Source organism: Malassezia sympodialis, genomic scaffold (genome assembly GCF_000349305.1).
Source record: "Malassezia sympodialis ATCC 42132 genomic scaffold, msy_sf_8, whole genome shotgun sequence".
Taxonomy (NCBI): Eukaryota; Fungi; Basidiomycota; class Malasseziomycetes; order Malasseziales; family Malasseziaceae; genus Malassezia; species Malassezia sympodialis.
In genome coordinates this window covers 42,435-66,830 of record NW_017387806.1, presented here as the reverse complement: position 1 = coordinate 66,830, position 24,396 = coordinate 42,435, and the positions used below count along the sequence as shown (strand labels likewise).

The window sequence follows — 24,396 nt, the reverse complement described above, 5'->3', positions numbered from 1 at the left end:
CGGGGGCTAGTAGTGCATGCAGCCGCAGGCGAATAGGGCGTATCACGTGGGCGCACGAGCACTGCGCGTCTGCTGGAACTGGATCGTTGCTGTCGCCGCTATGCCTCCAGGCGTACTCGTGCGCTTGGGCATTGGCAAACGCGATCGTATCAAGACGGAAAGGCAGCCGGATCCCTTGTGGTTGCGGTATGTGAATGTGGTTATAGTGGTGGTTTGCGTGTGCTGGGCTTGTGCTATCTACATCTGGCGCGTGTGCTATCCCATGTTGACCGAGCACGCCAACGCCATGGGCTCGCGTAGCATGGGAATCGGCCTTCTTGTCGGATTCCTTGTGTTGCTCTTCTTCTGTATGTATATGTTTCTGACGCAGTGGCATGGAGCTTTGGCGCTACTCTATTCTCGCGGCCAGGGTATGTCAAGGACCTCGTATGGGAGCCACAGCCAAGGCAGGACACGACTAATGATGTTTCCACGGTGCCACCTGAGCCTGCTGAACCGATACCTATTATCGCTCCTGATAACCAAGAGCCTGTACCTGACCAAGAATGCAGCAGTGTGCGAAATTTGGCCATGTTCTCGCCCACTAACGAGCGCGAGCAGCGCTGGCTCGCATTTGAGCAGAGCATGGCTGCTTCGCCAAGTATCAATACGTCGCATGTCGATACAGACTCCAATGCGCGTGCTGCCAATGGGAGTAAGACGTCGTACGACGAGCCCATTCCCTTAAACGAGGTGCTCATTCAAGGTCCAGAGATGCTGGAGCCAACAAGCCAGACCGAGGCACCTTCACCATCGATACCCCCTCCTCGTACCTCTGCTGTGGATACGCGCATGCCGGAACCAACGCGGCGTCCACCGGAAATGTCTGTATATGCCTCTTCTCTTCTGCATTGCGAGCACTGTCAGCGATCACGTCCCCCTCGAGCTCATCACTGTCGCCGATGTGGAACCTGTGTTCTCCGAATGGACCACCACTGTCCATGGATCGGTGGGTGCGTTGGCGCCCAAAACTACCAATACTACTACAACACAGTGTTTTGGGCCCTGATACTGTCGATCTATGTGATTGTCAGTATGGCCCCACTCTTTGCTCGTGGCGTCAAGTCGCAAGAAGGTATGCCATGGTCAGAGCGCATTCGTGGATGGAATGTCGATGGCTATATCATTAGTGTCTTTGTGATTGCCTTTTTCTTTTTCCTCTTTACGGGCTCTCTATTTATCATGCACACATACTTGAGTGGCCACAATCTCACGTCAATCGAGCAACGCGCCATCAATTCGTTCCGAGCGCGCGAAGGTTTACTGCTTCGGCGGTACTATTCAAAGCATGGCCAAGGAGGCACGTTTGGCACTGGCCCCATGGCTGGATGGCGTCGCTTTCGGGCACGGCGACATCTTCTGCGCACATGGAATGAGCGCTGGGGATTTCCACACCGGGAAGGAAACCCCTGGTGGATTGGAAGCATACAGGAATGGGAATATGCTACTTCGTCTCCTGATGCCCTTTTGCGCGAAGCTGACCTTGAGAAATCCCTTGGCTTCTCGTACGCAACTGTGCCCCATACTGGACGCCGGGCCAGTAAGTCGGCACAGGATAGCGCTCCGCTGTTAGACAGCAAACCGTCCATCCATGGTCCGCCATATCTACTCAATATGGAGCAGAGCCTAGGACCGATCTGGGGGTGGTTCCTTCCTATCCCTCTTCGTACTCGAACAGGCTTGCATTTCCCCCTAAATCCACGATTCAGTCACGAGGGTTTATGGATGCCTAGGGAATCATGGCCTGCCGTCGTGCAGAGGTCTTAGAAATCTACCTAATCTGTGAATATGATCAAGTCTCTGGCTTCAAAATTCCTCTAGCGAAGACACTTGCGTCGCTTTCCAATATCTGCGCACACTGGTCATTTCGTGAGATGACAACTACCGAGCAGATTCACGAGATGACAGTAGTGAAACGTACATTGGTGATTGCATCTTTTTTCAATAAATCACCTTTTTGTATCATAGCTCCTACTCTGTGTCTGGTTTATATTTAGACGGCAACGTTTTCTACATAAAACGCTTGCGACTTGGTAGCCGTTAAAGCCGAAGTCAAGGAAGTCCGGGGATGCTGGGAAGTCGGAGACGTCGAATATTATTAATCTTTCGACCTTCATTGCCAAACGGTGAGATAAATAAAGTTGCTTCCAAGTACCTTTCTGTAGCAGGGCCATATAATTGGTTAGCCGGATTCGACATCTGACCGACCGACCTACGTCCCCGGACTTCCTTGACTGCCAAGCCGTAAGCCTTCTATGTAGGAATGCCTCTGTCTAAAAATAGGCCAGATGCAGAGCATGCATTAGGGTACAAAAAGGGTGTGGTTTATGGGAAGGATGCAATCACTATCATGCGGTTCGCCATCGTCATTTCGTTCCTTGCCCTGATCCTTGTCTCGTTCGTCTCGGCTGAGGACCCCAGTGTGGAGGGTGCTAAGAGCCTGGAGGAGACCCTGGGTGGCAAGATTTTCGTTGCCGACGACAACACTCTTCAGGTTCAAAAACCGCACACCGTGGAGCGTGTTTCCTGTCAAAGTGCAAAAGGGTTTGGCTGCGCAGCAAGCTGCGCCCTCCATGGACAAGGCCTCAACGGTGGTATCTGCCGCAATGGAGTCTGCCACTGCCAATAAGTTTGTGATGCTTCTTTTAGTTCGTACCTCCTAATTTGTGATTAAATCGTTTTTTTATACAATCGTACCTATGGGACTTAGTGCAATGGACGAACTGGTCCGTGCATATGGTCGGTAGTTTTCATCTCAAGTAATGGCTAGTGCCTGCTGACATTGGAAAGTGGCGCAAGTGTCCTCGCCAGAGAAATTCCGAAGCCAGGGACTTAACTAGGCCATGGTTCCGTGGAAGTTTATACACCTTCGTGATTAAATCGGGGAATTAGGGGAAATGCAAGCCTTTTCGAGTGCGAAGAGGGATAGGAAGAAGTCACTCCCATATCGCTCCCAGGCTTTGCTCCATAAACTGTGCCTCCATTGGCAACTTTAGTTGAATCGCGGTACAAGCGTTGCGCGTCATCCCAATCTTGCACTTTTCATTAAATTTATAGTGCTAGTTTAGTCTGTACTACTTCATGAAATCAATTATATATTCTTACATCGAGTACCCTCATATCTTCATCTAGTCCGTGCATATAGTCTAGCTCAATATGCACTTAGATTGACGCTCGGGCGTGTCTTTATTCGCATTTCTCCACATACCTCCTTGTCTCATGTCACGCACCGCAGGGGGTCGGTTTGGGCAGGAAAATGAACTGCAGCGTAGTTTAAAAGAACCCGTCACGTAAGTTCCTTTTCCTGACGTCAGACTATGGGAGCGCCAGTGGGTTGTTCCAGTGGCTGTAGCCCACCCGGCGAGTGCCGGTCAAAACTTGACGGATCGACTAGGCCAGGATGCACAGGCGATGCGCTCAAGTAATCCTGTGCGAATCCTCAAGTGGGTTCGCACAGACAATGTTGCTAAATTTGAGAGTCCAGCTCCTGAAGGGACAGCAAATGGTGAGCGGATATCCGAACCTAAGCCTCTTAGCTCGGCATCTGCTACTGCAGATAGCACGACACTAGGCTCCGTGCCAGAGGAGTCTGTGCAAATGGATCCTAAAGCGTAATTGTGTAATTTAGAAGTCATCCTGGTCGACTATATCCTCTGATATGGACTCATCACTGTCACTTCCATGGGTATATAGGGTTTGCTTGTGCCATGGCACCCCGTCTGGCGAGACGCCATCGGCAATGGCAGGATCGTCCAAATCGCGCTGTAGAGAGGCTGGCGGTTCTGTCGTCTGAGAGCTTATAGTTAAGGCTGGTAAATGAGCCGCAGCTCCCTTGTTCGCAGGCCGTTCTTCCACATACAGGGAAATCTTCCATCAGTAGACAATACATACATTGACAACTCCGGACTCGAGTGTCTTTAATGGATGTAATACAGTCGCAATATGGTCTCGTCTAACCCGCCCTGCAGTTGACAATATAGCCGTGGAAGTGTCACTTTCATTAGCCATAAATGGCATGCCATCTGCTGGACTCCATGGGCCATGCGGCGGTGCCTAAGGGTGAGACACTAGTCTCACATACATCTCTGCCACCCGACGGTACATGTCCCCCACACATTTCGAGCAGGATACGAAACGTGAGATCTGAGCGTTAGCTCCAATGCTTACTTCGATCCAAATTTAGAGGTATAAGTCGCGACTCCAAAGTGAGAAGTTGCAAGAGGTACTGCCGCGCTACCATATCTGCGGCTGATGGGGACAGATTCCCGCGTATTCTGTGTCAGCATCGTAACACATACACCAAGTCACGATCGCGCCGATCTGTATCTGAACGAAGCATTTGGAAAGAGAACACATAGCGCTCAAGGGCATCAGGTGCATCAGGTGCGTCCTCGTAGTTCAAGGCCACCACAGCTTGGTTGACCGAGGCCTTGCGTCAGTGTCTTCTCATACCTCCTGGAGCTCGTGTGTGATCGCGCGCACCGCCTGAGAGATATAGTGCGTCAAGCCTGGGTGCCGACTTTTATATACAGGTACATCATACGCCTTGCACCGAACGAACAGGTCTTGCGGATACACCTGCCGCACGGCAAGGATTGTGTGAATCGCACATTCCACTGGTCTTAGCCATACACCACGTACAGAGATCTGCTATCATACAAATCGTTTCTAAAATATAAGACAATATCTACATACCGTTATATGTCATTGGCCCATCCTGAACGCGGTCGCGCACATCCTCAGACATTTCGGCGTGGTTTGCTATCGTATTCGAGTGGAGGATCCTCCCTAGCCGTCAGGAGGCACTAGGTAGAAGCGACCGGCGCATCTCTCGCGCGGCTCGTACCCATAAGCGCAAATCAAGTTCGTTTGTAGTCTTGGCCCAGATAGCCAAGAGTACAAAGCGAGTTTCTGGTGCAACCTGTCTTGAACGTCCACGCATTCTTCTTGCATGCACACTTTGTAGCTTGTGCAAGGACCCCTCGGATGTTTCTGACATCTCATCATTTTCCTCTAGCGTTCCAATGCACATAAGTTTGCAACGTTCCGGCAAGGCAAAGGTATCATTTTCGACAATCAATGTTAAGTCCACTGTTAATGATGCACCCTCATGTACTAGGGTGGCCTTAGCCGTCCGTATATCGTACGATTCACAGCTTTAAATGAGAATGCAGAACATACAATCCTACTATGCGAACTTTACGCTGCAGATCGTTCGGGTACCGTAGGTCCGCTATGGGCACCCATGCCGCAGGGTCCATGGCATAGATGTGCGCCTCCATCGATCCAAAATTTCCTGGATCTGCGCTCCACTTTTTCTCTTGCTACACGCCCCACCATATTGGGAGACGTTTCCAGGCGCTTGCTTCGTGCGTGTGCACAGCGCCTTTCTTTTGGCGCTTCTATTACATTTTCGACAGTATCCAGCATGTCTTCAAGCTCTCACCCTGGAATTCCCAGCCTGGATTCCTTCCCTGAGACGGGCAAGCCACTTCATTCCAAGCTCGAAGGGTACGCATTCTACCGCAGCATTGGCTCTCCCCGACACATTGTTGCGCCCATGGTAGATCAATCCGAGCTAGCTTGGCGCATTTTGAGCCGCAGGTATGGCTCAGATTTGGTGTACTCTCCTATGATCAATGCAAAGATCTATGTTCAGCAGAACCGTGGCGCACATCGCGTGCGGGAAGGCTATTTCAATCAGGATCTTGGTGAAGAAGGGGCGCATTCGATACAGCTGGGTGAGAATACAGATACAGATCGACCGTTGATTGTGCAGGTATGTTGCTTTTCTGACGTAGTTCTGTGCCAATGACCCTGATATGCTCTTAGATGCAGCCAAGTATGTGGAAGACCGCTGCGATGCTGTCGATCTTAATCTGGGCTGTCCTCAACAGATTGCTAAGCGAGGGAACTTTGGCGCATTTCTGATGGATGATTGGGATCTGGTATTCAAACTCATTAATACGCTGCACGTGAATCTCAAGGTGCCTGTCACAGCCAAGTTCCGCGTGTTTGACACACTAGAAAAGACACTCGCTTACGCTAAAATGATCCGCCGTGCTGGTGCTCAGATTGTAACGGTGCATGGTCGCACACGGGAAATGAAAGGCCACAAGACGGGCCTCGCAGACTGGTCAAAAATTCGTGCTGTGAAGGAAGCCCTCGATATACCCGTATTTGCCAATGGAAATATGCTATACCCCGAGGACTGGCGCGACTGTCTCGCTTATACAGGGTGCGATGGAGTGATGAGTGCGGAGGGCAATTTGTACAACCCCACCCTGTACCATCCTGATGTGGGTCGCGATTTGTCGGTTCTCAGCCAGCAAGGCGCTGATCATTCGTCGTATGCACCACTAGAGATTGTGCGCGTAGCACATGAATACCTGGACATTGTGGCTGGATTAAAGACACCTACGTCACCCAGCGCACTTAAGGGCCACATGTTTAAGATAACTAGGCCTGCGCTAGCCATTCACACGGATCTACGTCCGGTTCTTGGGAAAGCCCGCAGTTATGATGAGGTACAAGGGGAAGAGCGCGTCAAGGAGTATCGCGAATTTGTCCACGAACTCCAGAATCGCTTGGCAGAAGATGCCAAAGATGCCAGATACTACCAAGAGGGGCAGGACGTGGCTCGCTACTATCAGACACCGCTGCATCTGCAGGATCCGTCCGATCGACGTACACGCCCCAAATTTATTCCGCATTGGTACCTTCAGCCGTATTTCCGCCCGCCATTGAATCCTCCAAAGCCCAAAGATGAGGCAAAGCCCTCTCATCCGGCGCCTACCGAGCCTTCGGAGGACCACAGCGCAAAGCGCGCCAAAATCGAGTAGTGGAGATAGCCACGTGTTACAATCCTCGACACTGCAGGGTATGGTCCAAGTGTGGGATGTGCACGAGTCTTCGGACCCCCTAAGGCCGCGCGTAGAAGAGGCGTGTGCGCTCAAGGAATCTGGCAATGATGCCTTCTCGAGGACCCAATATGCAGAGGCAATGAACCACTACCAAGACGCGCTCATGCGGCTTCCACCGCGGGTCCAGGACGACCAAGATCGTCCAGAGAACTCTGTGACAGTCGACGAGCACATGTTCAAAGACGACATTGTGGATCTCCGCGTCAAGCTTCATGCCAACTTGGCCGCATGTCACTTAAAGCTTGTACGTTGTAAAGATCTGACATTAGGAACAATACCAAGACGCCATTAAGACAACGTCCGAAGGTACGTTACACTCGGCCTTACTCAGCGCTTGAGGAAGATCCTCAGAATGTGAAAGCATTGCACCGCCGTGCGACAGCTCACGAGCAATTGGGCGGATGGGGTCACCTCTCTTCAGCCCTGAAAGGTGAGTTTTCTTGTCTCACAATAGATTATCAGCGCCTGGATGAGCTCGCAAAAGAGGGACGTACTCCTACCTCGTACCGACGAGATTTGGATGCAGCATTGATTCGGTTGCCACCACTTGTCGACCTAGCTGCACAGAAGGAAAAGGACGAAATGGTAGACAAACTCAAGACTATGGGTAACAAGGTGCTGGGCTACTTCGGACTCTCTACCGACAACTTCCAGTTCCAGCAGCAAGAAGGTGGTGGCTATTCTGTGAATTTTGTGCAGTAGCTTCTCACGTAAACAGTTTATTGACGCTCATGGAGCCGTCCGTGTGCCGCTTGAGTACCTTGGCAATGGCTAGCTCAAAGTCTTCCTGTGACACGTGTTGCCGACGCTCACGCAGAGCGTACATACCTGCCTCTGTGCAAATACCGCGCACCTCGGCACCAGAACACTGGCCCATCTTCTCGGCCAAGGCACGCAGGTTGATCCCGCGTTGGAGTGACATTTTCCGTGAGTGGATGCGCAGAATCGACACACGCGCCTCGGGGCCAGGCGGGGGAAATTCGATCTTTCGGTCAATGCGACCGGGGCGCAGCAGAGCGCTGTCTAGGATATCGATGCGGTTTGTAGCCATAATGACCTTGATGTTCTGCGTGCCTTCGAAACCGTCCAACTGGTTTAGTAGCTCAAGCATCGTGCGCTGGACTTCCGAATCGCCATTGCTGCCGCCGCCTTCGCCGCGGCTCGAGCCGATACTGTCAATTTCGTCCATGAAGATAATCGATGGCGCATGCTCGCGTGCCATGACGAATAGCTCACGGACCATGCGGCTACCCTCACCGATGTACTTTTGCACAAGTTCACTGCCGCTTACGCGAATGAACTTGCAGTCCGTGTGGTGTGCCACCGCACGCGCCAGGAGCGTCTTTCCTGTACCGGGCGGCCCGTACAGCAGTACACCCTTGGGCTGCGCAATACCCAAACTTTCAAAAAGTTCAGGGTGCTTTACAGGAAGCTCAATGACCTCCTTAATTTCTTTGATCTGCTGGTCTAGACCACCCACCATTTCGTAGGTGCTGTCCGGCACCTTTTCAACCATCATGAGCGAGACGAGCGGGTCAACCTTGTTCGGCAGAATCTTGTGCAAGGTATAGGAGTCTGAGCGCAAAGCCACTCGCAGTGATGGCTTGAGCTGCGTCACATCGATATCAGGCGCCACGCCCACCACATACTTGCCCTCGGGCTGAATTTTGACCAGGACTTTTTTCTTGCCCATAACCTTTTCCACCTCACCCACATACGAGCCAGGTTCCTGGAGAAGCTGCAGCTCTTCTCGGATAAGGCGCACGCGGGCATTGAGAGCATTGCGCTGCGCCTCGAGACGGCGCAGGTTTTGCGCCTTCTCATTAATCAAAAGTTCATAAGACTGAATCTTGGACTGGAAGAAAGACTGTACGCCCACGGGAGTTTCCTCCTTGGGTACATACATCTCCTTCGTACTCGACTTGGCCGAGTCGACGGCGACTTGGCTCGGTGCTACAGCGGCCACCATGTCGAGTCGTAGGCCGTAGTCGGTCCGTCGAGCGACGCGTTCCCTCGATCACTATATCACGTGACTCAGAGCGGAGGCGACGACCTCTCCGCCTGGCTTGCGTCGTGCCTGTCGCCATGTCGGCGTTTCGTCGGCGCGCAGGACGGGCCGGCGACACCCCGGCACCTAAAGGCGTACGAAATGCCCCCTTTATTGCACCAGTTCCACTTTTATCCACAGGGATCTCTGCCCTAGATGATATTCTGTGTGGCGGCGGTATCCTCGCCGGGTCCGTGCTGACCTTAGTGCCCTGTGCGGGCACAGCCAACGTGTCTGCTGCTGAGCTGGGCGCATCGGCACAGGGTGGAGAGTTTGGTGCAGTGTTCAATGAGCAGATTCTCTCCGCCGCAGACGTGTACACGGACCTGTTTCTCAGTTACGTGACGGCGCAGGGCCTAGCGTCCGAGCACCACTGTGTGGTGATAGGTGAATCGGCGAGCTCGTTCGTTACGCACCTCATGGGCCGCGTCGATGACCCCGAGGCGCCGAATATGGACCGCTACGTCGAACGCGCAGCCGAGTCCGAGCCCTCCGCCGAGTCGCTGCAGCGGATGAAAATTGCGTGGCGGTACGAGCAGCCCAAGCCTGCGCCGCCTCCGCCCTCGCTTGATCCAACATTTACGACCGTATTTGACCTTTCCAAGCGCATATCTCCGCATCTCCTACGCCAAGCCGAGGCGAACCATACCCTCACAACGTCGTCCCTCGATGTGGGCCATGCGCTCACCTCCGCTTGGCATACCATTGAGCAGGCCGCGAAACATTGCCAGGCAGTCGCTGCAACCAGAAAGCAAGCGCCGGTATTACGTATCGTTGTCCGCGCGTTTGGATCGCCCGTATGGATGGACCAAGCTTCCCCTAGCGACCTGGTGCGTTTCTTGCTGCGGCTACGCGCCCTGGCACGGTCCTTGTCGATGCCGCCTGCCGATGCTGATACCCCCCCGATTCCTTGCCTGGTTGGCATTTCGCTATCGTCCTTCTTGTGCTCGAGCGAAGGGCAGGTGAATGTGATCCACCGGCTGCTTCATGCGTCGGACGCTTGCCTCGGGCTCTCGTCCTTTGCAGCGACGCCCGGACTGAGTGAAGTATTTCCCGACTTTACAGGAGCGCTGCGGATCTTTCGCACGCCAGCTATCGGCACACTTACAAATCCCTCGCTGCGTGCCTCGGTACTACGTGGTATGGCCGCCGGCTCTGCGCCTGGCAGTCAGCGGGGCGATGGTGGGGCAGGGGGTGGTGAGAACAATCTCGCCTTCAAGGTCAAGCGCAAGCGCCTCGCCATTGAGCCGCTGCATCTGGATACGGAAGGCGGAGTCAGTGAACGACGCACACAGCCGCCGGCAAGTGCAGTCAGCTCTAGCATTTCCATGGCGGACAAGACGCCCAAGGTCGCTCGTGCGGCGGCACCCCCTGCGGAGCCGCTGCCGGAGGAGCCTCAGCCTGCGACAGCCGCGCCTGCACCGACACCAGCGCCCCAGGCAGCGGTCCCTACTTCTAAGCCCTTTACGGGCCTGCAGAGTCTTAGGCAGCGCGGACTCGCGTTGGCCAAGGATCGTCCGAACATGTTAGCTCGACCGCAGGATTATGAATTTTGATGTACCCGATCCGGGCACCTCAGAGCCCAGCGCTCGAGGACGCGCTGGGTCTACGGGTGCCCTACATGGACAGCGCGAGCGGGTGGGGCGCTGATAGGCGGCCCTTCCCTGCACTGTGCGATATTAGAGACCAGTTGAGGCCGCCCATTTGACGAGCACCGAGCCGAGCATCTCGGCACGCGCTGGGCTCTCGACGCTAGCGAGAATAGCCTTGGCTGACACCTGTGCATACACCGGCAGAAATTCGGGGATGACAGTAAGGCTTGGTAGCGTGCCATAGGCCGTGGTCACAGGACCCGTCCGCGAGGCAATGCCCGATGGAAGCGTGAGCGATAGACGCGCCGGCTCCGGGAGGAGCAGCTCCATGTCCAGCAGAGTATGGAACGCTTGGAGCATTGGCGCACGTTGTGCGAGGGTATCGAGGCCTGTGATCGCTAAAGGCGCCTGGTGCCCTGCCGAAGCACCGCTGTTGAGGTCGCGCTGTACGCGCTGGACAAAGTGGCGCAGCCCATGGAAGCACATTTCAAACGTGAAGGGCTCCTTGTCACGCAACTGCAGGTGTCGTGCAGCAATCATGAGAGCCATCTCGGGCACGTTCAAGTCTGGGTGAGTAGGGTAGCGTACCAAGTAGGAGTGCCTCGAGTGGGTCAGCTCGTTGTGCAGCCGCAACGCGCGCAAACGCCTCGGGCTCAAGCGTGGGGGCGCCTGGGTGCAGGGCAGCGACGGGCGGCAAGAGCACTTGGTATAATAGGCGCACATCACCGCTGAGATTGTGCAGACCCTCTAGGCACGCGCGGAACGTGGGGTTCTGGATCAGGTGGTCGACCTCCGCAAGCCACGCCTGGCCCCAGACAGAGGACGACGACGCCCCTGCCGCCAGTGCCATACGCGCGAGGATCATATACTGATCGAACGAAGGAGGAACCACATGCACAATTCGATGGGAAAAGCGGCTTTTCACGCGCTTCTCGAGAAAGTCAGCGGCGTCTACGCGACTCGTCATGCCCAGCACCAGCATGCCCGGTACATAGCTGTTCGCCTGCACGGCGTCAAGTAAACAGTAGAGAAGCGCTTGCCGAGGTCGCTGGGTGAGCAAGTCAAATTGGTCCAGTACAATGATGAGAGGATGCCGCGATGATCCCGGTGCCGAGCTGGAAAGCAGCGAGAGGATGTGGGAAAGGGTCGCAGCCATAGTCGAGAGGATCGCATTCGAGGAGGGCTCAGGCTCGGAAAGAGAGGCAAGAGGCATCTCAGCCTCCTCATCCGACTCCGACTCCGACTCCGGGCCCGGGCCCTGGCCAGGCGCCCGTGTGACAGTTGCCCAGTCGTTGCGCTGCTCGTCATTCATGTCCGCGTCAGTCTCAGGCTCCATGACATCGCGCAAGGTCTCATCTACATCGCCACGTGCGATCGCATCCTGATCCATAAGCTGCTGTGCCATTGCAGCCAGGCACTGGCGGTCCGTTGGGTACAGGAGCGCTGAGAGCGAGACGACCCAAGGCGCCGCCGCGCTACACTCTGCACACTCGCGACGGACTCGTCGAATGACTGACTCAACAAGCTGAGTAAGTAGGGCACACGTACAAGGCTCTTTCCACACCCGCTTTCGCCCAGTACGAGGCAGCTATTTCCCTCGTGTCCACGCACCGAGCCTTGTACGAGCGCGTACAGAGAGCGCCACGCGTCGCCGAGGCCAATGCACTCTTGCCCAGTGTACGGCTCCTCCGTCGCTGCCGGAGGCACAGAAAGAGAAAGCACACGTAGCATTGCTGCACGCTGTGCTGGCAGGTACGCCGCTACGACATTATGATTCACGCCCGCGACGGGGTGTTGCATCGGCGTTGGGTCCATCGTGGCCAGTGCAGACACCTCCACCTTCGGGCGGCGTCGTTCTCTCCCACGATGCCCCTGGCATCGCCGGCGCCACAGCCGGCGAAGCGGCCGTCCTTGGACCCGGCAGCCATGGACGAATATGTGTCGCATGTGCTAGGGGCTACAGGCACTGCTGCAGATCTTGACGACGCCTTTGTACGGGATGAGCGGGCCCAGATGGTATGGGCGCGGCACACGGTGGATAAGGTCCTCCTGCCATTCGGTGCCAGTCTTGCACCCTTGGATGCAGATAAGGAGCCGTGCGGAGCCGCAAAGTATTTCGTGGATGCACTGCGGCCGCGTCTATTCGCGTCTCCAGCACCTCAGCTGCTGCGTGTGTATGCCATGATCCGGGCACTGGGAGAGCGCGATATGAATGTATACCGCTGGCTGCTCTACCCCCACGGAACATGCCTGCTGCCAGGCTGGATCCGCCGTCTCATGCACAACGTATGGGCAGGATTCTACGCGTCGCAGGCGAGCTCATCCGTGGCGTCAGATGCGGCCATGCGCTACGGGCCAGCGCTCCCGCTGCCCGGCGCCGCGGTACGTGTCGAGGGCGTGTGCACCGAGGCGCAGGCGGAGCGTATGGTGCTCCTGGGTCTGGAGACTCATGCTCTCGAGCTGTTGCACCATGTGCTGTGTGCTGTGCGTCTGCGCCCGAGCGACCTGCGTGGGCTGACCGTGCACTTCGTTGACCACCTATTTGATACCATGGAGCTGGCGCAGCAGGACCAAGAGGACGAGTACTGCATGCGTCTGATGCGTGTAGTCCTGGCCCTGCATGAACAGTGCCTTGTCCAGGACCCCTCTTCCAGCCTGCTCGGTACAATCCGGCGCCGCCTGCACACAAGCAAGACATTTGGTGAGACCCTCGTGTTCCGTCTAAACCGCACGTCCAGCGCGACGCTATCTGGCTGTCTCTTCCACTTTCTCACGCTCAAGCTGCTGGCAGACGTATTTGCGCAGCGCGAAACAGCCTCCTACTTCTACACTAACGACCTGCGTGTTCTGGTCGATATCTTCTTACGCGAGCTCGCTAACTTGGCGGAGGCGTACGAGCTGCTCCGGCAAGCGTACCTCTGCGTATTTCGCGCGCTGCTCACACAGACACAGCTGTGCTCAGAACCGTACAAGCGCGCTGATGTGCAGCTCCTGCTCACGCACATGGTCGGCGGCGCACAGTGGCACGACGTGAGTCCTGTGACACTCGCACTCGCAAACGACTGCCTCGAGTCCGAGTGGTTTGTCGGCCTGCACGATGGTGCGACGCTCGTTGCTCCGATCCAGGGTGGCGAGGTGCATGCGGCACAGCTTACGAAAGAGCATGCGGAGAATCAGGTGCACTTTCACGCCGAGCCCACGCTGCAGACGATCCAGCACACGCTTGTGCTCCGCCGCATTCAGTCGGCGGCCGCGGCCGTCGCGTGCATTCAAGGCACATACACGGATGCGGAATCTACGGTCCTGTGGCCCGCCCGTGTCGCTGCTGCAGAGACGGACGTGGCACCCAGCGAGGTGGATGTCCTCGCTCTCGAGCGGTGGACGACGGAACCGCCGCCTTCGCAAGCGCCTGTGCGCCGGCGTACACCGCCTCCGCGACCGCACAAGCCGGTGCGCACAGTGCCTGTGCACCATCCTGCGATGACGCAGTCGCTTCCTGATCTCACCCACATACCCCCTATGGATGCGCACGAGACGGACTCTGTGCCTACGAACGAGGCCCCGGCCTCAGGGTCCTGGCGCCACCGGCTGCGCCGCTGGGGCAAGGGCCGCGGAGAAAAAGAGGGCCACGCGAGTGTAAGCATCGGTGCTCTCTTCCGACCCGACACCAATACAGGACCGTCGGCGCCGACGCAGGAGGACGTGCGGCCAGTGCGCCGCCGAGCGCCGCCGCCGCCGAGATAGATCACGTGATAGCGAGTGTAGCGCTTCGCTGCGCGGACCGTCGTGGTGCGACGGCATGGCGTCTGTCCAAGGGGGAAAGGCCCCTGGTGCGTCGACCGCTCCGATGACATTAGAGCAGGTCGTCAAGGACCGTGCATCGCAGATGGCTGTGCATGAGCTGGGAATGCGTCTCCGCCGGCACCAACTCACGGGCACAGAGGCGATCGCCGAGGCCACGGCGCGCACGCTGCGCGCGACCGTGAGTGCTGCCAAGTTTACGCGCCTCGACGAGCTTGTGCAGATGATCCGTACGGTCGGGCGGCACTTGCAGGATGCTTTGCCGTCTGAGCCGGTGATTGGGAACATAACGCGGAGGATCCTCTTTCTGCTGCGTGAGGAAGCCAAGGCGCTGACCAGCCTGGGGGCGACGGTGCCTGACGCTGCGCCACGTACGCAGCCGCCGCCCTCTGTGGCCCAGTCGCTTGCAGCACTCTCGCTTTCGACGCCTGGCTCGCCGTCGTCCTCGATGCATTTGCCAGCGGAGTCATCCGCGTCGGTCACGCCGGCCCGTTCCTTCTCGATTTCGGACCTCGTGTTCCCATCGATGCCCTCGCCGACTATCGTGTCATCGCCTAGTGCGTCGTTCAGCCAGGCGAACAGCCCCGTACCGGCGTCGCTCTCGACTGACTCGGGCTCCTCGGATGACGAGGGCCCCACCGATTCGTCGGCGTCGCATGCGTACCAGCTCAAGCCGCTGCTCATCCAGGCAATCCAGGAACTGATTGATGAGGTCGAGTCCGTGGACGCGAACGTCGCGAAAGAGGCGCGCGACCACGTCCACTCGGGTGAAGTGATCCTCACGCTCGGCCACTCGTCGACTGTGCAGAGCTTTCTACGTGCGGCAGCTAAGCACCGCAAGTTTATCGCAGTGGTGCCAGAATCCGCGCCGTCGTTTGTGGGCCACGAGATGGCGCGCTCCCTCGCAGCTGCGGGTCTCTCGGTCCTGCTCGTGCCTGACTCGAACGTGTATGCCTTGATGCCGCGTGTGTCCAAGGTAATCCTTGGCGCGCGGTGTGTGCTGGCCAATGGTGGTATTCTTGCCTCGATAGGCGCACGGGCGATTGCCATGGCCGCGCGCGAGCACTCGACGCCGGTCGTGGCGCTCGCTGGTGTCTACAGGATCTCGCCCGATTGGGCGTGGGTCGGTCCTGAGCGCATGACGACGAGCAACCAAGGCCCGTCGTCGCAGGTCGTCAACTATGCGTCGTCCGCGCGGCTCGCGTCCGAGGCGGACGTGGCGAATCCGCTGTGGGACCTGGTCATGCCGAACGACATCGATGTGATCATCACGAATGTGGGCGAGCATCCGCCGTCGTACGTGTACCGTTTGATCCAGGAAAACTACCATGAAGAGGACCTCTACTTTTAGTCGCGGAACTGGTTCTGGCTCCAGCGGATCACCTTGGGGTGCGCCATGACCTTGGTCGGCTGGAATCCGACAACCTGCAGCGCGTCGAGCGATGTGGCGCGCGAGAGCGCCACGTAGGCCTGGCCTGCGGTAAGATAGCACGACATACCTTTCTCAAAGACGCGGCGCAAATCAATACGACAGTACGGCAGCGTTTGACCTTGTCTGGGGTAAGTAGCAACGACGCACGATTTGTGGATCGACACTGGGTAAGTAGCGCGTACGTACTGGCCCAAGCAAGAAGGAGCGGCACCTGTGTGCGGCACGCGACAACATCGCCGTGGGGGTCCTCGTTCTTCCACGTTTCAGGGCGCACGAGCTGGTCACGCACCTTGCCGCGCCCCAGGTGGAAACGCACAAGCGGCCACTGCGCACTGCGTGGCTGGTCCTTCTCGGGCGAGCGGCTCGTGCGCGTGGCGCCCGGCGCACGCTCCGCACGCGCAAGCAGCGTCTCGGCCACGTCCGTGCGCAGCAGGTCGGCGTCGTCGCCATACGTGTTCTGGAACGTGCTCTCATCCATAAAGTCGAGGACGGTGCCGATCGAGCCGTTCGCTAGCGTGCTGTCCAGATTCTTGATCAGCATGACCTGCGCGCCCTTCTTGAGGAACACCTGGCGCGGCGCCATAAAGTTGTCGAGCACGCGCTCGCGTTGGTCCGGCGGTAGTGAGCCGCCGTCGAGACTGGTATATGTGCGGGCCTCCGTGTCCAGCGCATCGAGACGCTGCTTGTTCGCGCGCTCCACGTCGCGACGCAGGGGGTACAGCTCCGTCGGCGTGATGCCATCGGGCAGCGCAGGCACACGGTCCAGCTGCGAAAACGCACGCACCGTATCTGGCGACAGTTTGCCGAGACGCATCTCGTTGAGCATGCCGACAAAGCGGTGGTCTTTCTGACGAAACACCTGCGTGAGGTTGAACTGGTCCTGGATGACCTCTGACCACTTGGGCGACTCGAACACAAAGTGCGCGTCGCCCTGCACCGACACGGGCGGCAGCTGGAAAAAGTCGCCTGTCATAACGATCTGCATGCCACCAAACGGCTTCGTTGACTTGCGAATCATGCGCGCAATGGCCTCGAGTTTCTCGAACAGCTTCGACTCCAACATGGACACCTCATCGATGATCAGGACCTGCGTGCGCATCCAGCGCGTCACAGCGCCGCGGTTCCGCCTGATGTATGTGAGGAGGCGTTCAGGCGACTCTTTGGCAAGGCCGACACCGCCAAAGCTGTGCAGTGTAATGCCGCCAATGTTGCACGCGGCAATGCCCGTCGAGGCAGTGACAGCCACGGCATCGCTCTTGCTCTGGAACTTGCGGCGCAGGTCCTGGATAATCTGCCGCAAGAGGTGCGACTTGCCCGCACCGGCCGAGCCTGTGAAGAACACGTTGCGTCCCTGCGTCACGACCGCATCGAGGATGCGCTGCTGCTCCGGCGACAAAAAGACCTTGGCCGTCGCGCGGTGCTCCGGCGCGACGGGCGCTGCGGGGCCTGTGGACAGCGTGCGCGACAGGTCTTTGACAGGCGGGCCGACAAGGTCAAAGAGACTCGAGTCAGAGCTGGTCTTCGTGCGCTTGGCGGTCGGAGCGCGATTCTCTTTCCACGGCGGGGGCGACTCGACGAACGGCTCAAAGTCCGCCATAGACTCGGGCACCGCGGCGCTCAACGGCGCATTGTGCTCGCTAAGCGTGCGCGGCGGTGCTGGACTTGCCTCGTTCTTAGGTGGCCCAGACTCACCACTACTCCATGTGCGCTTCAGCATGCGCAGGCCGGAGCGCAGCTCGTCCGGCATGGCAGGCGCTGCGACTCGCGCGGCGCGCCACCGACGCGTCGCGCGTGCCACGTGAATATCGGCGGATCGGGCGGCCAGGGCCGCGGCCGCTCGCTCGCTTGGGAGCCGCAGGCACGCCGCTGACGATGGCAGCGCGCCAGGAGGCTGTGCCGATGCGCCATACGGTGTACGTGACGAATCTAATGCAGAACAATGCAGATTCCGTGTCCGGATGAGACAACGGCTACGACGATCCAGCAGGTGCTCTGGGTCGATCGCGAGCTGCGGCCGCAGGACGTCGTCAAGACGGCGCAGGTGCACCAGACGCCCAGCGGGTGTGTGCTGGACGTGTACGTCGTGCTAGCTAACATGCAGGCACATCCGAGCGACGACGCTGCGGCACTTGCGCCTTTCGCTAAATGCATTCTTGGAAGATACCGCGCTGGTTGTGCGCACGATGGATGCGTTCCAGACGACACGCAAGGACGCAGAGAGTGTGACCGACGCTGACGGCCCACTCGAGCAGGGCTCCGTCGGTCGTGCAGGCTGAGTGGGCCGATATACCTATCGATAGAGTCACCCCGTCGTAGGCCTCACTCCACACTCGTCGCCCCTACGATCGATGCACGACGCGCCGGCGTGCCTGCAGGCCGAGACGCACGAGGCGTACCAAGACGTGCAGCCGCTGTGCGACAAGTATGTGTCGCAAGCATCGGCGCTCTTCCAAACGTATGTGGACCTGAAGTATGCGGCGCGGTGGCGCGAGCTCGACGCGCGAGCGATAGAGCGGCCAGGCGGCCGTGCCGACGCTGCAGCCTTTGGCGCAGCGGGCTGGGCCGTGATTGTCGGCCAGGCGCCGAGCAGCAAGGCACGTGTGGCGTGCTGACCGCAGGAAAAGCAGGTCGTTCTGCCGATGGCCATAGAGCAGGCCATGGACTCGGCTATGTACGTACGACGCACTGACGGTAGGCTCAGCGACTTGTTCGCGCAGTTGCCGTCCGACGCAGTGCACACGCATGTCCTCCTAGCGATGATGTCGAACGACGCGACGGTCGTGTACTACCGACTATCGCAGGGCATGGTCAAGCCGATCAACTAGAGTACAGTAGGCTATCCTGAGCGGCTGCCGATGCGCGCAAGGCCCTGGCGTTAGCGGCGCAACGCACCTCTTCCCCTTGCTCGGCCTCCTCGACGCCATCGCCCTGCAGGACGACGCGGAGCACGGACTTTTTGCTTGATTCCTGCAGCTCGCCGCCGACAATCAGCTCGTCGAGCACCTGGTACGCCTTCTGGAAGTTGAAAATGCTGCGTAAGACCCACGGACGTACAGGTCGAGCTCGCACACATTGCCAAAGTAGCGGTCGAGCACCTCGACGAAGCGGTGGATGATCTCGAGCGTCACCAGCTCGTTGTCCTCGGGCGAGATGCCCATCACGAAAAACAGCGACGCGTACCGGCGGTACACAATCTTGCTTTCTGCGGTTAGTGCGGCAGCGTGCCTTTGTATTCAATAAAGTTGCACATGCGCGACTGGGGTCAGCGAGCCGGACGTACACGTCGCGCGAGGATCAGCTGCGTCACGTCCTTCACGATCTTCGCCTTGCTTTTCTGGCTCAGCGTGCCGTACCACTTGGACAGGCGCATCTTTCCCTGGCGGGAGATCAGGAGCACCCACTGGATCTGCGGTCAGCGCAGCCAACGCACCGGCATGGCCCGCGGTGGACGTCGTGGCCCTGAGCGACGCTGGCGCCGGCCTCCACCTATGGCGCCTTGCCACGGGTCCATGCTGCCGATGCACCGCCGAGACGCGATGCACGACGCAGGCGGCCCCCGGCCGCGTCTGCAGGCCATGCAGATGGAGGAGCCGGTGCGTGCAGAGGGGTCGCGAGGCGTGACGCTTGCGACTCCCGATGCATACGCCACAGAAAGCGCCGCCGGTGCAGCGCCGCCGGACGTGCCGCCGGCACGGTGGGGGACGTGGGAGTTCCGTGCGTACTACCTGCTGGCCCTGGTGGTCGTGCCATACATGATCTACGTGCCTATATACCTCAGCTCAGAGTCGCACCCCCAGTTCGGCCGGTACGCCAACTACCTGGTCCCTGGATGGATGGGCGGCCGTCTCCGAGTACGTTGCGCGGCTGACGCCAGGACGACAGCGACTTTCAGTACCGGCTCTTACGGGATCATGCGGGGATCATTGGGGCGCTGATCGTGGCGCATAGCAGTGCTTCTGCGGCGGTGCGGTGGCTTGCGCCGAAGCTGGGCGTCGCCCCGCGCCGCGCGCGCGCCGCGTTCCTGCTGCTCACCGGCGTGCTGTATGTGGGCGCGCTGCATGGCGTGAATCTGCTCAAGATCCTCGTGATCGCCGCCGGAAACTACGGCCTCGCGCGCGTGTGCACGCGGCTGCCGCGCCCGCTGGCCTTCGCGCTCGTGTGGGTGTGTCATGTGGCCGTCCTTGTCGCGGTGTTTTACCTGGAGGGAGTGCCGTTCCGCATGCTGGTGCCATCACTCGCATGGCTGGATGAGTACAGCGGCCTGATCCACCGCTGGTACATCAGCTACAACTTTAGCATGCTGCGTCTCGTCAGCTTTGCGCTGGACAGTGTGTGGGCGTCGGACGCGTACCAGCCGCCGAGCCACGCGCGGGCGCCAGCGAAAGCGCGTGTGCAGACGCCGCATGCGGTGGCGGAGTACACGTACCTGTCGCAGGTCCTCTACCTGCTGTACCCGCCGCTGTTCATCGCGGGGCCGATTGTCACGTTCAACGACTTTCACAGTCAGCGCGTCACGCCGCTCGCGATATCGCGGCGAGCCGTCCTGGGGTATATGGTGCGGTGTGCGGTGGCCATCCTATCGATCGAGTTTGTGCTGCACTACATGTACGTCAATGCGATCAAGAGTGCGCGGGCGTGGGATGGCTACACGCCGATGGAGCTCGCACTGCTTGGGTTCTGGAGCCTCGAGTTCGTGTGGCTCAAGCTGGTCGTGCCGTGGCGCACGTTCCGCCTGTGGGCCCTGCTGGACGGCGTGGACGTGCCAGAGAATGTCATCCGCTCGATCACGAACAGCCCGTCGGCCATTTTGTTTTGGCGGGCATGGCACCGCAGCTACAATTTGTGGGTGGTGCGCTACCTCTATGTGCCGCTGGGCGGCGCGCAGCGGCAGCTTCTGGCATCGCTCGTCGTGTTCACATTCGTCGCGCTGTGGCACGACCTCTCGTTCACGCTCCTCGCATGGGCGTGGCTCATCGTGCTGTTCATCGTGCCCGAGGTGCTCGGCCGCACGCTCGTGCCTGCGCGTGTGTACGGGCAGCGCGCGTGGTTCCGCCATGTGCGTGCGCTCGGCACCGTCGCGAACGTGTTCATGATGATCTCGGCGAACCTCGTGGGCTTTGTCGTGGGTCTCGACGGCGTGCAGTATGTGTGGTCGCAGCTCCTCGGTACGCGCGCCGGCGCCGTGTGCCTGCTGCAGCTTACGGGCGTCTTGTTCGTGGCGGCGCAGCTTATGTACGAATATCGCGCCGAGGAGCGGCGCCGCGGCGTGCTGCGCAACTGCTAGCGGTCCATCCACGCCGACGGGAGCGTCGCGAGGCACCGGGCCCAGCGCTCGAGACGCCCCTGCTCCTGCGGTGCAATGACCGGGAGCGTCGGCAGCGCCGGCGGCCCATTCGTCCACACATCGTCGAGGCGTGCGCCGGCCGGGACGATGGGCTCGCCAGCCAGCTGCCTGAGCCGGTCCTCGGCATCGCACCAGAACATGAGCCAGCCGCTGGGCAAGCGCACAAAGCCGCTGCTGCGCTCCAAGTACCACGGGTTCACCACGTTGGTCGCGCGGCTCTTCCACACGAGATCACGGCCGCGCCCCACACCGCCCTTGCCGCCGTTGCTGTTGAGCGCGTCGAGAAGGCCAAGCCCATGCACCTCGTCGCGCAGAGCGTTCCATAAAAAGTCCACGGCGCCGCTGCCCTGCAGCTGGGGCCGCACCGCAAACTTGTCCAGGTAGGCGATCGGCGGCGCCCCCGGCGCATCGTCCGGTGCATGCTCGCGCGTCACAATCGCCAGGCCATCGTAGTCGCCCATCACAATGACAAAGTCGAGAGAAGCCGCGAGTCGCGCCTCGTACGCCGCCCGGTCGAGTCGGCGCTGGAAGCTGTGCTCGAGCGTCGCTTGGACGCGGCCCATATCGACGTCGCGCCAATCGTAAAGCACACGCACCGGGAGGCCCGCGCGCACCACGGTCGGCATGTGCCGCATCTCACGCCGCGCGGCGAGCAGGCGCGGCGGCAGGCTAGGTGAGTACGCCGCCTTGTTCGTGATCAGGTTCCCGATCAGCGTCTGTGGCGAGCGGTGCGTAGCCAGCACGCCAGATGCGACGCTGGGCATGTACGCTAGGCAATCGCGCACCATGGCCAAGTTGCGCAGCGCGGTCGGATGGGTATCGTGCCAAATGTACGACGAACGGATCGACTCGTACTCCGACGCCAAGTTGATCATCAGGTGGGGATGCCCACCGCGCGCATGCGATGGCACGCCGCCCTCGCGCGTGATGACAAGCAGGCGCACGGGCGTCAACTCGAAGACAGCCGGGTCGGCCATGTCGCGCGTGAGGGCGACCATGACGTCGTCCGCGTCGACGCACACGCAACGGGGCGGCGCGTCGTGGTGCGGCCCATCGGCGAGGGCCATCGGCAGCACCACGGGCATGTGGCCCGCCTGCAAGTCCGCATAGACGTGCGCCAGTGAGACGTCAGAGACAAGAGGCGTGCGCGGCTCGTGCGCGGCCGTTGGGAGCTCGTGCGCGGTGCCAACGCGCACGACCGCATGCGCCTGCGGGCGCGGCTGTGCGCCAGCTGCCGAGAGTGCATCCGTGACGCGCCACAGCTCGCGCACCATGCGCGCTCGGAGCCCTGCCTCGGCGAGGCCCACGCGCTCGTCGCGCGAACGAGGGGACGGCGTCCACGCCGCGAGCTCATCGATGTCCACGCCAACGCGCTCGCCATCCGCGCCAAAGCGCGGGGGACGCGGCCACTGGTCGTGGTCGAGCACCACGGCACAGACAAGGCCCAGCGTCTGAAGGTAGACGAGGCCGTCGGCGATCGAGGCGAGCTGCCGATCAGTAAACGGGCCCTGCAGCTTGACCAGGGCAAAGTATGTCTGATCGAGCGTTGGCACGCGATGCGATGTGCGGTCGGCCGTCGATAGCGGGTCCGTCGCGAGACTCGAGCGCGATGGGGCGGACAGCGGCGGGGCGGCGGCGGCCGTCGCCGGCTCGCAGGACGGCGCCGTTGAGGGAGGTCTTGCAGCGGCACGGGCGAACATGTCTAGGTACGACTTGGACGCCCGGCGCGTCGCGCGCGACTGGAGCACTTGGAGAATGAGCTGCTGCACGCGCGACATGGCGACGGGCGTCCACGCACCTGTGCCAGTGCGCAGGAGACAGGAATGAAAGTTGCCTTATCTAAGCGAGCTACAAGACCGCACAGGGGACCCGAGCATGGCGGTTGGGCGGATATAGGGCCTGAACGAGGCCTGGACCGTTACGCGTCGGGTGCGCCGATCACCTGCTTGAAGATCGCCTGCGTCGGCATCATCTGGGGGGGGCGGAACTGGAGGTACATTTTGGGCACGGGGATACCATTGCTCTTGTACATCTGCAGCCCATACACAGATTTCACGCCGGGAAAGAATACCGGATCCGTTTCCACGAACGTCGTCCAGTTTCTCATAAATTCCACCCTGCTGGTCAGAGCGCGGCACGTACTGCGAGAAGTAGTCGAGGCGCACCTGCGGCTGCAGGCACTCGCCCATGGACTGCACGGCTCCGTCACCCTTGTACGGGGTCATAGTGAGCGTGTTGCCATCAACCTTGTATGTACCGTGCTGCCAAAGAAGTGTCGCATTGAAGCAGTGGGGTTGGCTCGCTGGCGTCAGCGCACATCACGTACGATTCGACTGGTAGAAGAATTGTGCCGTCTCAAATTTATTATCTTCAGTAAAGCTGTACGAGTAGCCGGCCGTCGGGGGCACAGAGAACTGACGCTTCATGGGGTTATAGAACGAAGTCTGCGTCAGCGGCTGCTCACGTACTCCATTCGGACCCTGCCCAGTCAGCACAGCGCCGGAGCCAGAGCTCCATGTGCCGACGAGTGAGCGGGGATCGTTGTTGTCCGCTGTGGCAAGCTGAACTAGCACACACACGAGAAGAGCGAAGAGGGTACGGACAAGCATCGCGACTACCACCACGCTGCCTCACGCGAAAGTTAAGCGTCTAGGACCGTGGCCACCGCCGCGCCGCTCGCAGCGCCTGGCACGCATACCAAACACTTCGGCCGAGTCGGCACGACAGCGCCAGGCGCGCGCACTTGCTGCATCGGCCGAGGTCGCTGCGATCGTGCCTGGCCTCTGGCGCGCGAGGCCAGCGCGCATGTGGGTACAGCTCGTCGTGGATTAGATCTATACAGGGGGAGACACTAGCTTCTGCCACAGGGGGGCGAAGGCTCGGCGGATCTACGCTGTTAGATGTGCATACATACCGGACTAAAGCAGTGCTCCGCCTCGCCAAAGTCCGCGAGAAATACAAAGTATGCGAGGGTACCAGTGGCCGTCGTGCCAGCCACCAGCTGCGCCATGCGCTGCCACATGGCTGGGGTTGGATCTTCCGGCAGTGGATCCCCGCGCCGCATGGTGGCCCACGCACGCGAGTGGCTGAGCGCGCGTGCACGGCCACAGCGCTCATACATAGAGCGCGCAGCCGCACACCGCCTAGGGGCAGGCAGCGTGCTGGTTCGTAGGAGCGCCATGGGCGGCATCGTGGCCAGAAAAACTGTTCACCCACGA

At 59.4% G+C, this 24,396-nt stretch overlaps 14 protein-coding genes across 14 annotated transcripts; 8 read left to right on the top strand and 6 right to left on the bottom strand.

Moving 5' to 3' along the window:
• Window positions 1-16: 16 nt before the first annotated feature.
• Window positions 17-2,668, top strand: MSY001_1705 (uncharacterized protein; the record flags this gene model as incomplete). Its single annotated transcript, XM_018883518.1, has 3 exons — window positions 17-347; window positions 410-1,579; window positions 2,289-2,668. 3 exons carry the CDS (start codon window positions 17-19, stop codon window positions 2,666-2,668), a joined length of 1,881 nt encoding a protein of 626 aa, XP_018740270.1.
• A 3,193-nt stretch (window positions 2,669-5,861) lies between these two features.
• MSY001_1704 (uncharacterized protein) lies at window positions 5,862-6,881 on the top strand (the record flags this gene model as incomplete). The annotated part of the gene is made up of 1 exon (XM_018883517.1): window positions 5,862-6,881. The coding sequence occupies one exon, from the start codon at window positions 5,862-5,864 to the stop codon at window positions 6,879-6,881; it is 1,020 nt and encodes a 339-aa protein (XP_018740269.1).
• A 40-nt stretch (window positions 6,882-6,921) lies between these two features.
• On the top strand, window positions 6,922-7,664 carry MSY001_1703 (uncharacterized protein; the record flags this gene model as incomplete). The annotated part of the gene is made up of 2 exons (XM_018883516.1): window positions 6,922-7,206; window positions 7,269-7,664. The coding sequence occupies 2 exons, from the start codon at window positions 6,922-6,924 to the stop codon at window positions 7,662-7,664; spliced, it is 681 nt and encodes a 226-aa protein (XP_018740268.1).
• A 4-nt stretch (window positions 7,665-7,668) lies between these two features.
• On the bottom strand, window positions 7,669-8,931 carry MSY001_1702 (uncharacterized protein; the record flags this gene model as incomplete). The annotated part of the gene is made up of 1 exon (XM_018883515.1): window positions 7,669-8,931. One exon carries the CDS (start codon window positions 8,929-8,931, stop codon window positions 7,669-7,671), a length of 1,263 nt encoding a protein of 420 aa, XP_018740267.1.
• Window positions 8,932-9,047: 116 nt separating this feature from the next.
• Window positions 9,048-10,565, top strand: MSY001_1701 (uncharacterized protein; the record flags this gene model as incomplete). Its single annotated transcript, XM_018883514.1, has 2 exons — window positions 9,048-10,283; window positions 10,305-10,565. The coding sequence occupies 2 exons, from the start codon at window positions 9,048-9,050 to the stop codon at window positions 10,563-10,565; spliced, it is 1,497 nt and encodes a 498-aa protein (XP_018740266.1).
• A 123-nt stretch (window positions 10,566-10,688) lies between these two features.
• On the bottom strand, window positions 10,689-11,937 carry MSY001_1700 (uncharacterized protein; the record flags this gene model as incomplete). Its single annotated transcript, XM_018883513.1, has 2 exons — window positions 10,689-11,167; window positions 11,190-11,937. 2 exons carry the CDS (start codon window positions 11,935-11,937, stop codon window positions 10,689-10,691), a joined length of 1,227 nt encoding a protein of 408 aa, XP_018740265.1.
• A 941-nt stretch (window positions 11,938-12,878) lies between these two features.
• MSY001_1699 (uncharacterized protein) lies at window positions 12,879-14,345 on the top strand (the record flags this gene model as incomplete). Its single annotated transcript, XM_018883512.1, has 2 exons — window positions 12,879-12,983; window positions 13,017-14,345. The coding sequence occupies 2 exons, from the start codon at window positions 12,879-12,881 to the stop codon at window positions 14,343-14,345; spliced, it is 1,434 nt and encodes a 477-aa protein (XP_018740264.1).
• A 55-nt stretch (window positions 14,346-14,400) lies between these two features.
• MSY001_1698 (uncharacterized protein) lies at window positions 14,401-15,753 on the top strand (the record flags this gene model as incomplete). The annotated part of the gene is made up of 1 exon (XM_018883511.1): window positions 14,401-15,753. One exon carries the CDS (start codon window positions 14,401-14,403, stop codon window positions 15,751-15,753), a length of 1,353 nt encoding a protein of 450 aa, XP_018740263.1.
• On the bottom strand, window positions 15,750-17,431 carry MSY001_1697 (uncharacterized protein; the record flags this gene model as incomplete). Its single annotated transcript, XM_018883510.1, has 2 exons — window positions 15,750-15,997; window positions 16,021-17,431. 2 exons carry the CDS (start codon window positions 17,429-17,431, stop codon window positions 15,750-15,752), a joined length of 1,659 nt encoding a protein of 552 aa, XP_018740262.1.
• A 342-nt stretch (window positions 17,432-17,773) lies between these two features.
• On the top strand, window positions 17,774-18,110 carry MSY001_1696 (uncharacterized protein; the record flags this gene model as incomplete). The annotated part of the gene is made up of 2 exons (XM_018883508.1): window positions 17,774-17,910; window positions 17,936-18,110. The coding sequence occupies 2 exons, from the start codon at window positions 17,774-17,776 to the stop codon at window positions 18,108-18,110; spliced, it is 312 nt and encodes a 103-aa protein (XP_018740261.1).
• A 560-nt stretch (window positions 18,111-18,670) lies between these two features.
• Window positions 18,671-19,270, bottom strand: MSY001_1695 (uncharacterized protein; the record flags this gene model as incomplete). Its single annotated transcript, XM_018883507.1, has 5 exons — window positions 18,671-18,703; window positions 18,727-18,865; window positions 18,889-19,036; window positions 19,111-19,240; window positions 19,265-19,270. 5 exons carry the CDS (start codon window positions 19,268-19,270, stop codon window positions 18,671-18,673), a joined length of 456 nt encoding a protein of 151 aa, XP_018740260.1.
• Window positions 19,271-19,343: 73 nt separating this feature from the next.
• Window positions 19,344-21,118, top strand: MSY001_1694 (uncharacterized protein; the record flags this gene model as incomplete). The annotated part of the gene is made up of 2 exons (XM_018883506.1): window positions 19,344-19,685; window positions 19,709-21,118. The coding sequence occupies 2 exons, from the start codon at window positions 19,344-19,346 to the stop codon at window positions 21,116-21,118; spliced, it is 1,752 nt and encodes a 583-aa protein (XP_018740259.1).
• MSY001_1693 (uncharacterized protein) lies at window positions 21,115-22,956 on the bottom strand (the record flags this gene model as incomplete). Its single annotated transcript, XM_018883505.1, has 2 exons — window positions 21,115-22,587; window positions 22,618-22,956. 2 exons carry the CDS (start codon window positions 22,954-22,956, stop codon window positions 21,115-21,117), a joined length of 1,812 nt encoding a protein of 603 aa, XP_018740258.1.
• A 140-nt stretch (window positions 22,957-23,096) lies between these two features.
• Window positions 23,097-24,242, bottom strand: MSY001_1692 (uncharacterized protein; the record flags this gene model as incomplete). Its single annotated transcript, XM_018883504.1, has 5 exons — window positions 23,097-23,295; window positions 23,505-23,511; window positions 23,598-23,744; window positions 23,877-23,954; window positions 24,089-24,242. The coding sequence occupies 5 exons, from the start codon at window positions 24,240-24,242 to the stop codon at window positions 23,097-23,099; spliced, it is 585 nt and encodes a 194-aa protein (XP_018740257.1).
• Between the last annotated feature and the right edge of the window lie 154 nt (window positions 24,243-24,396).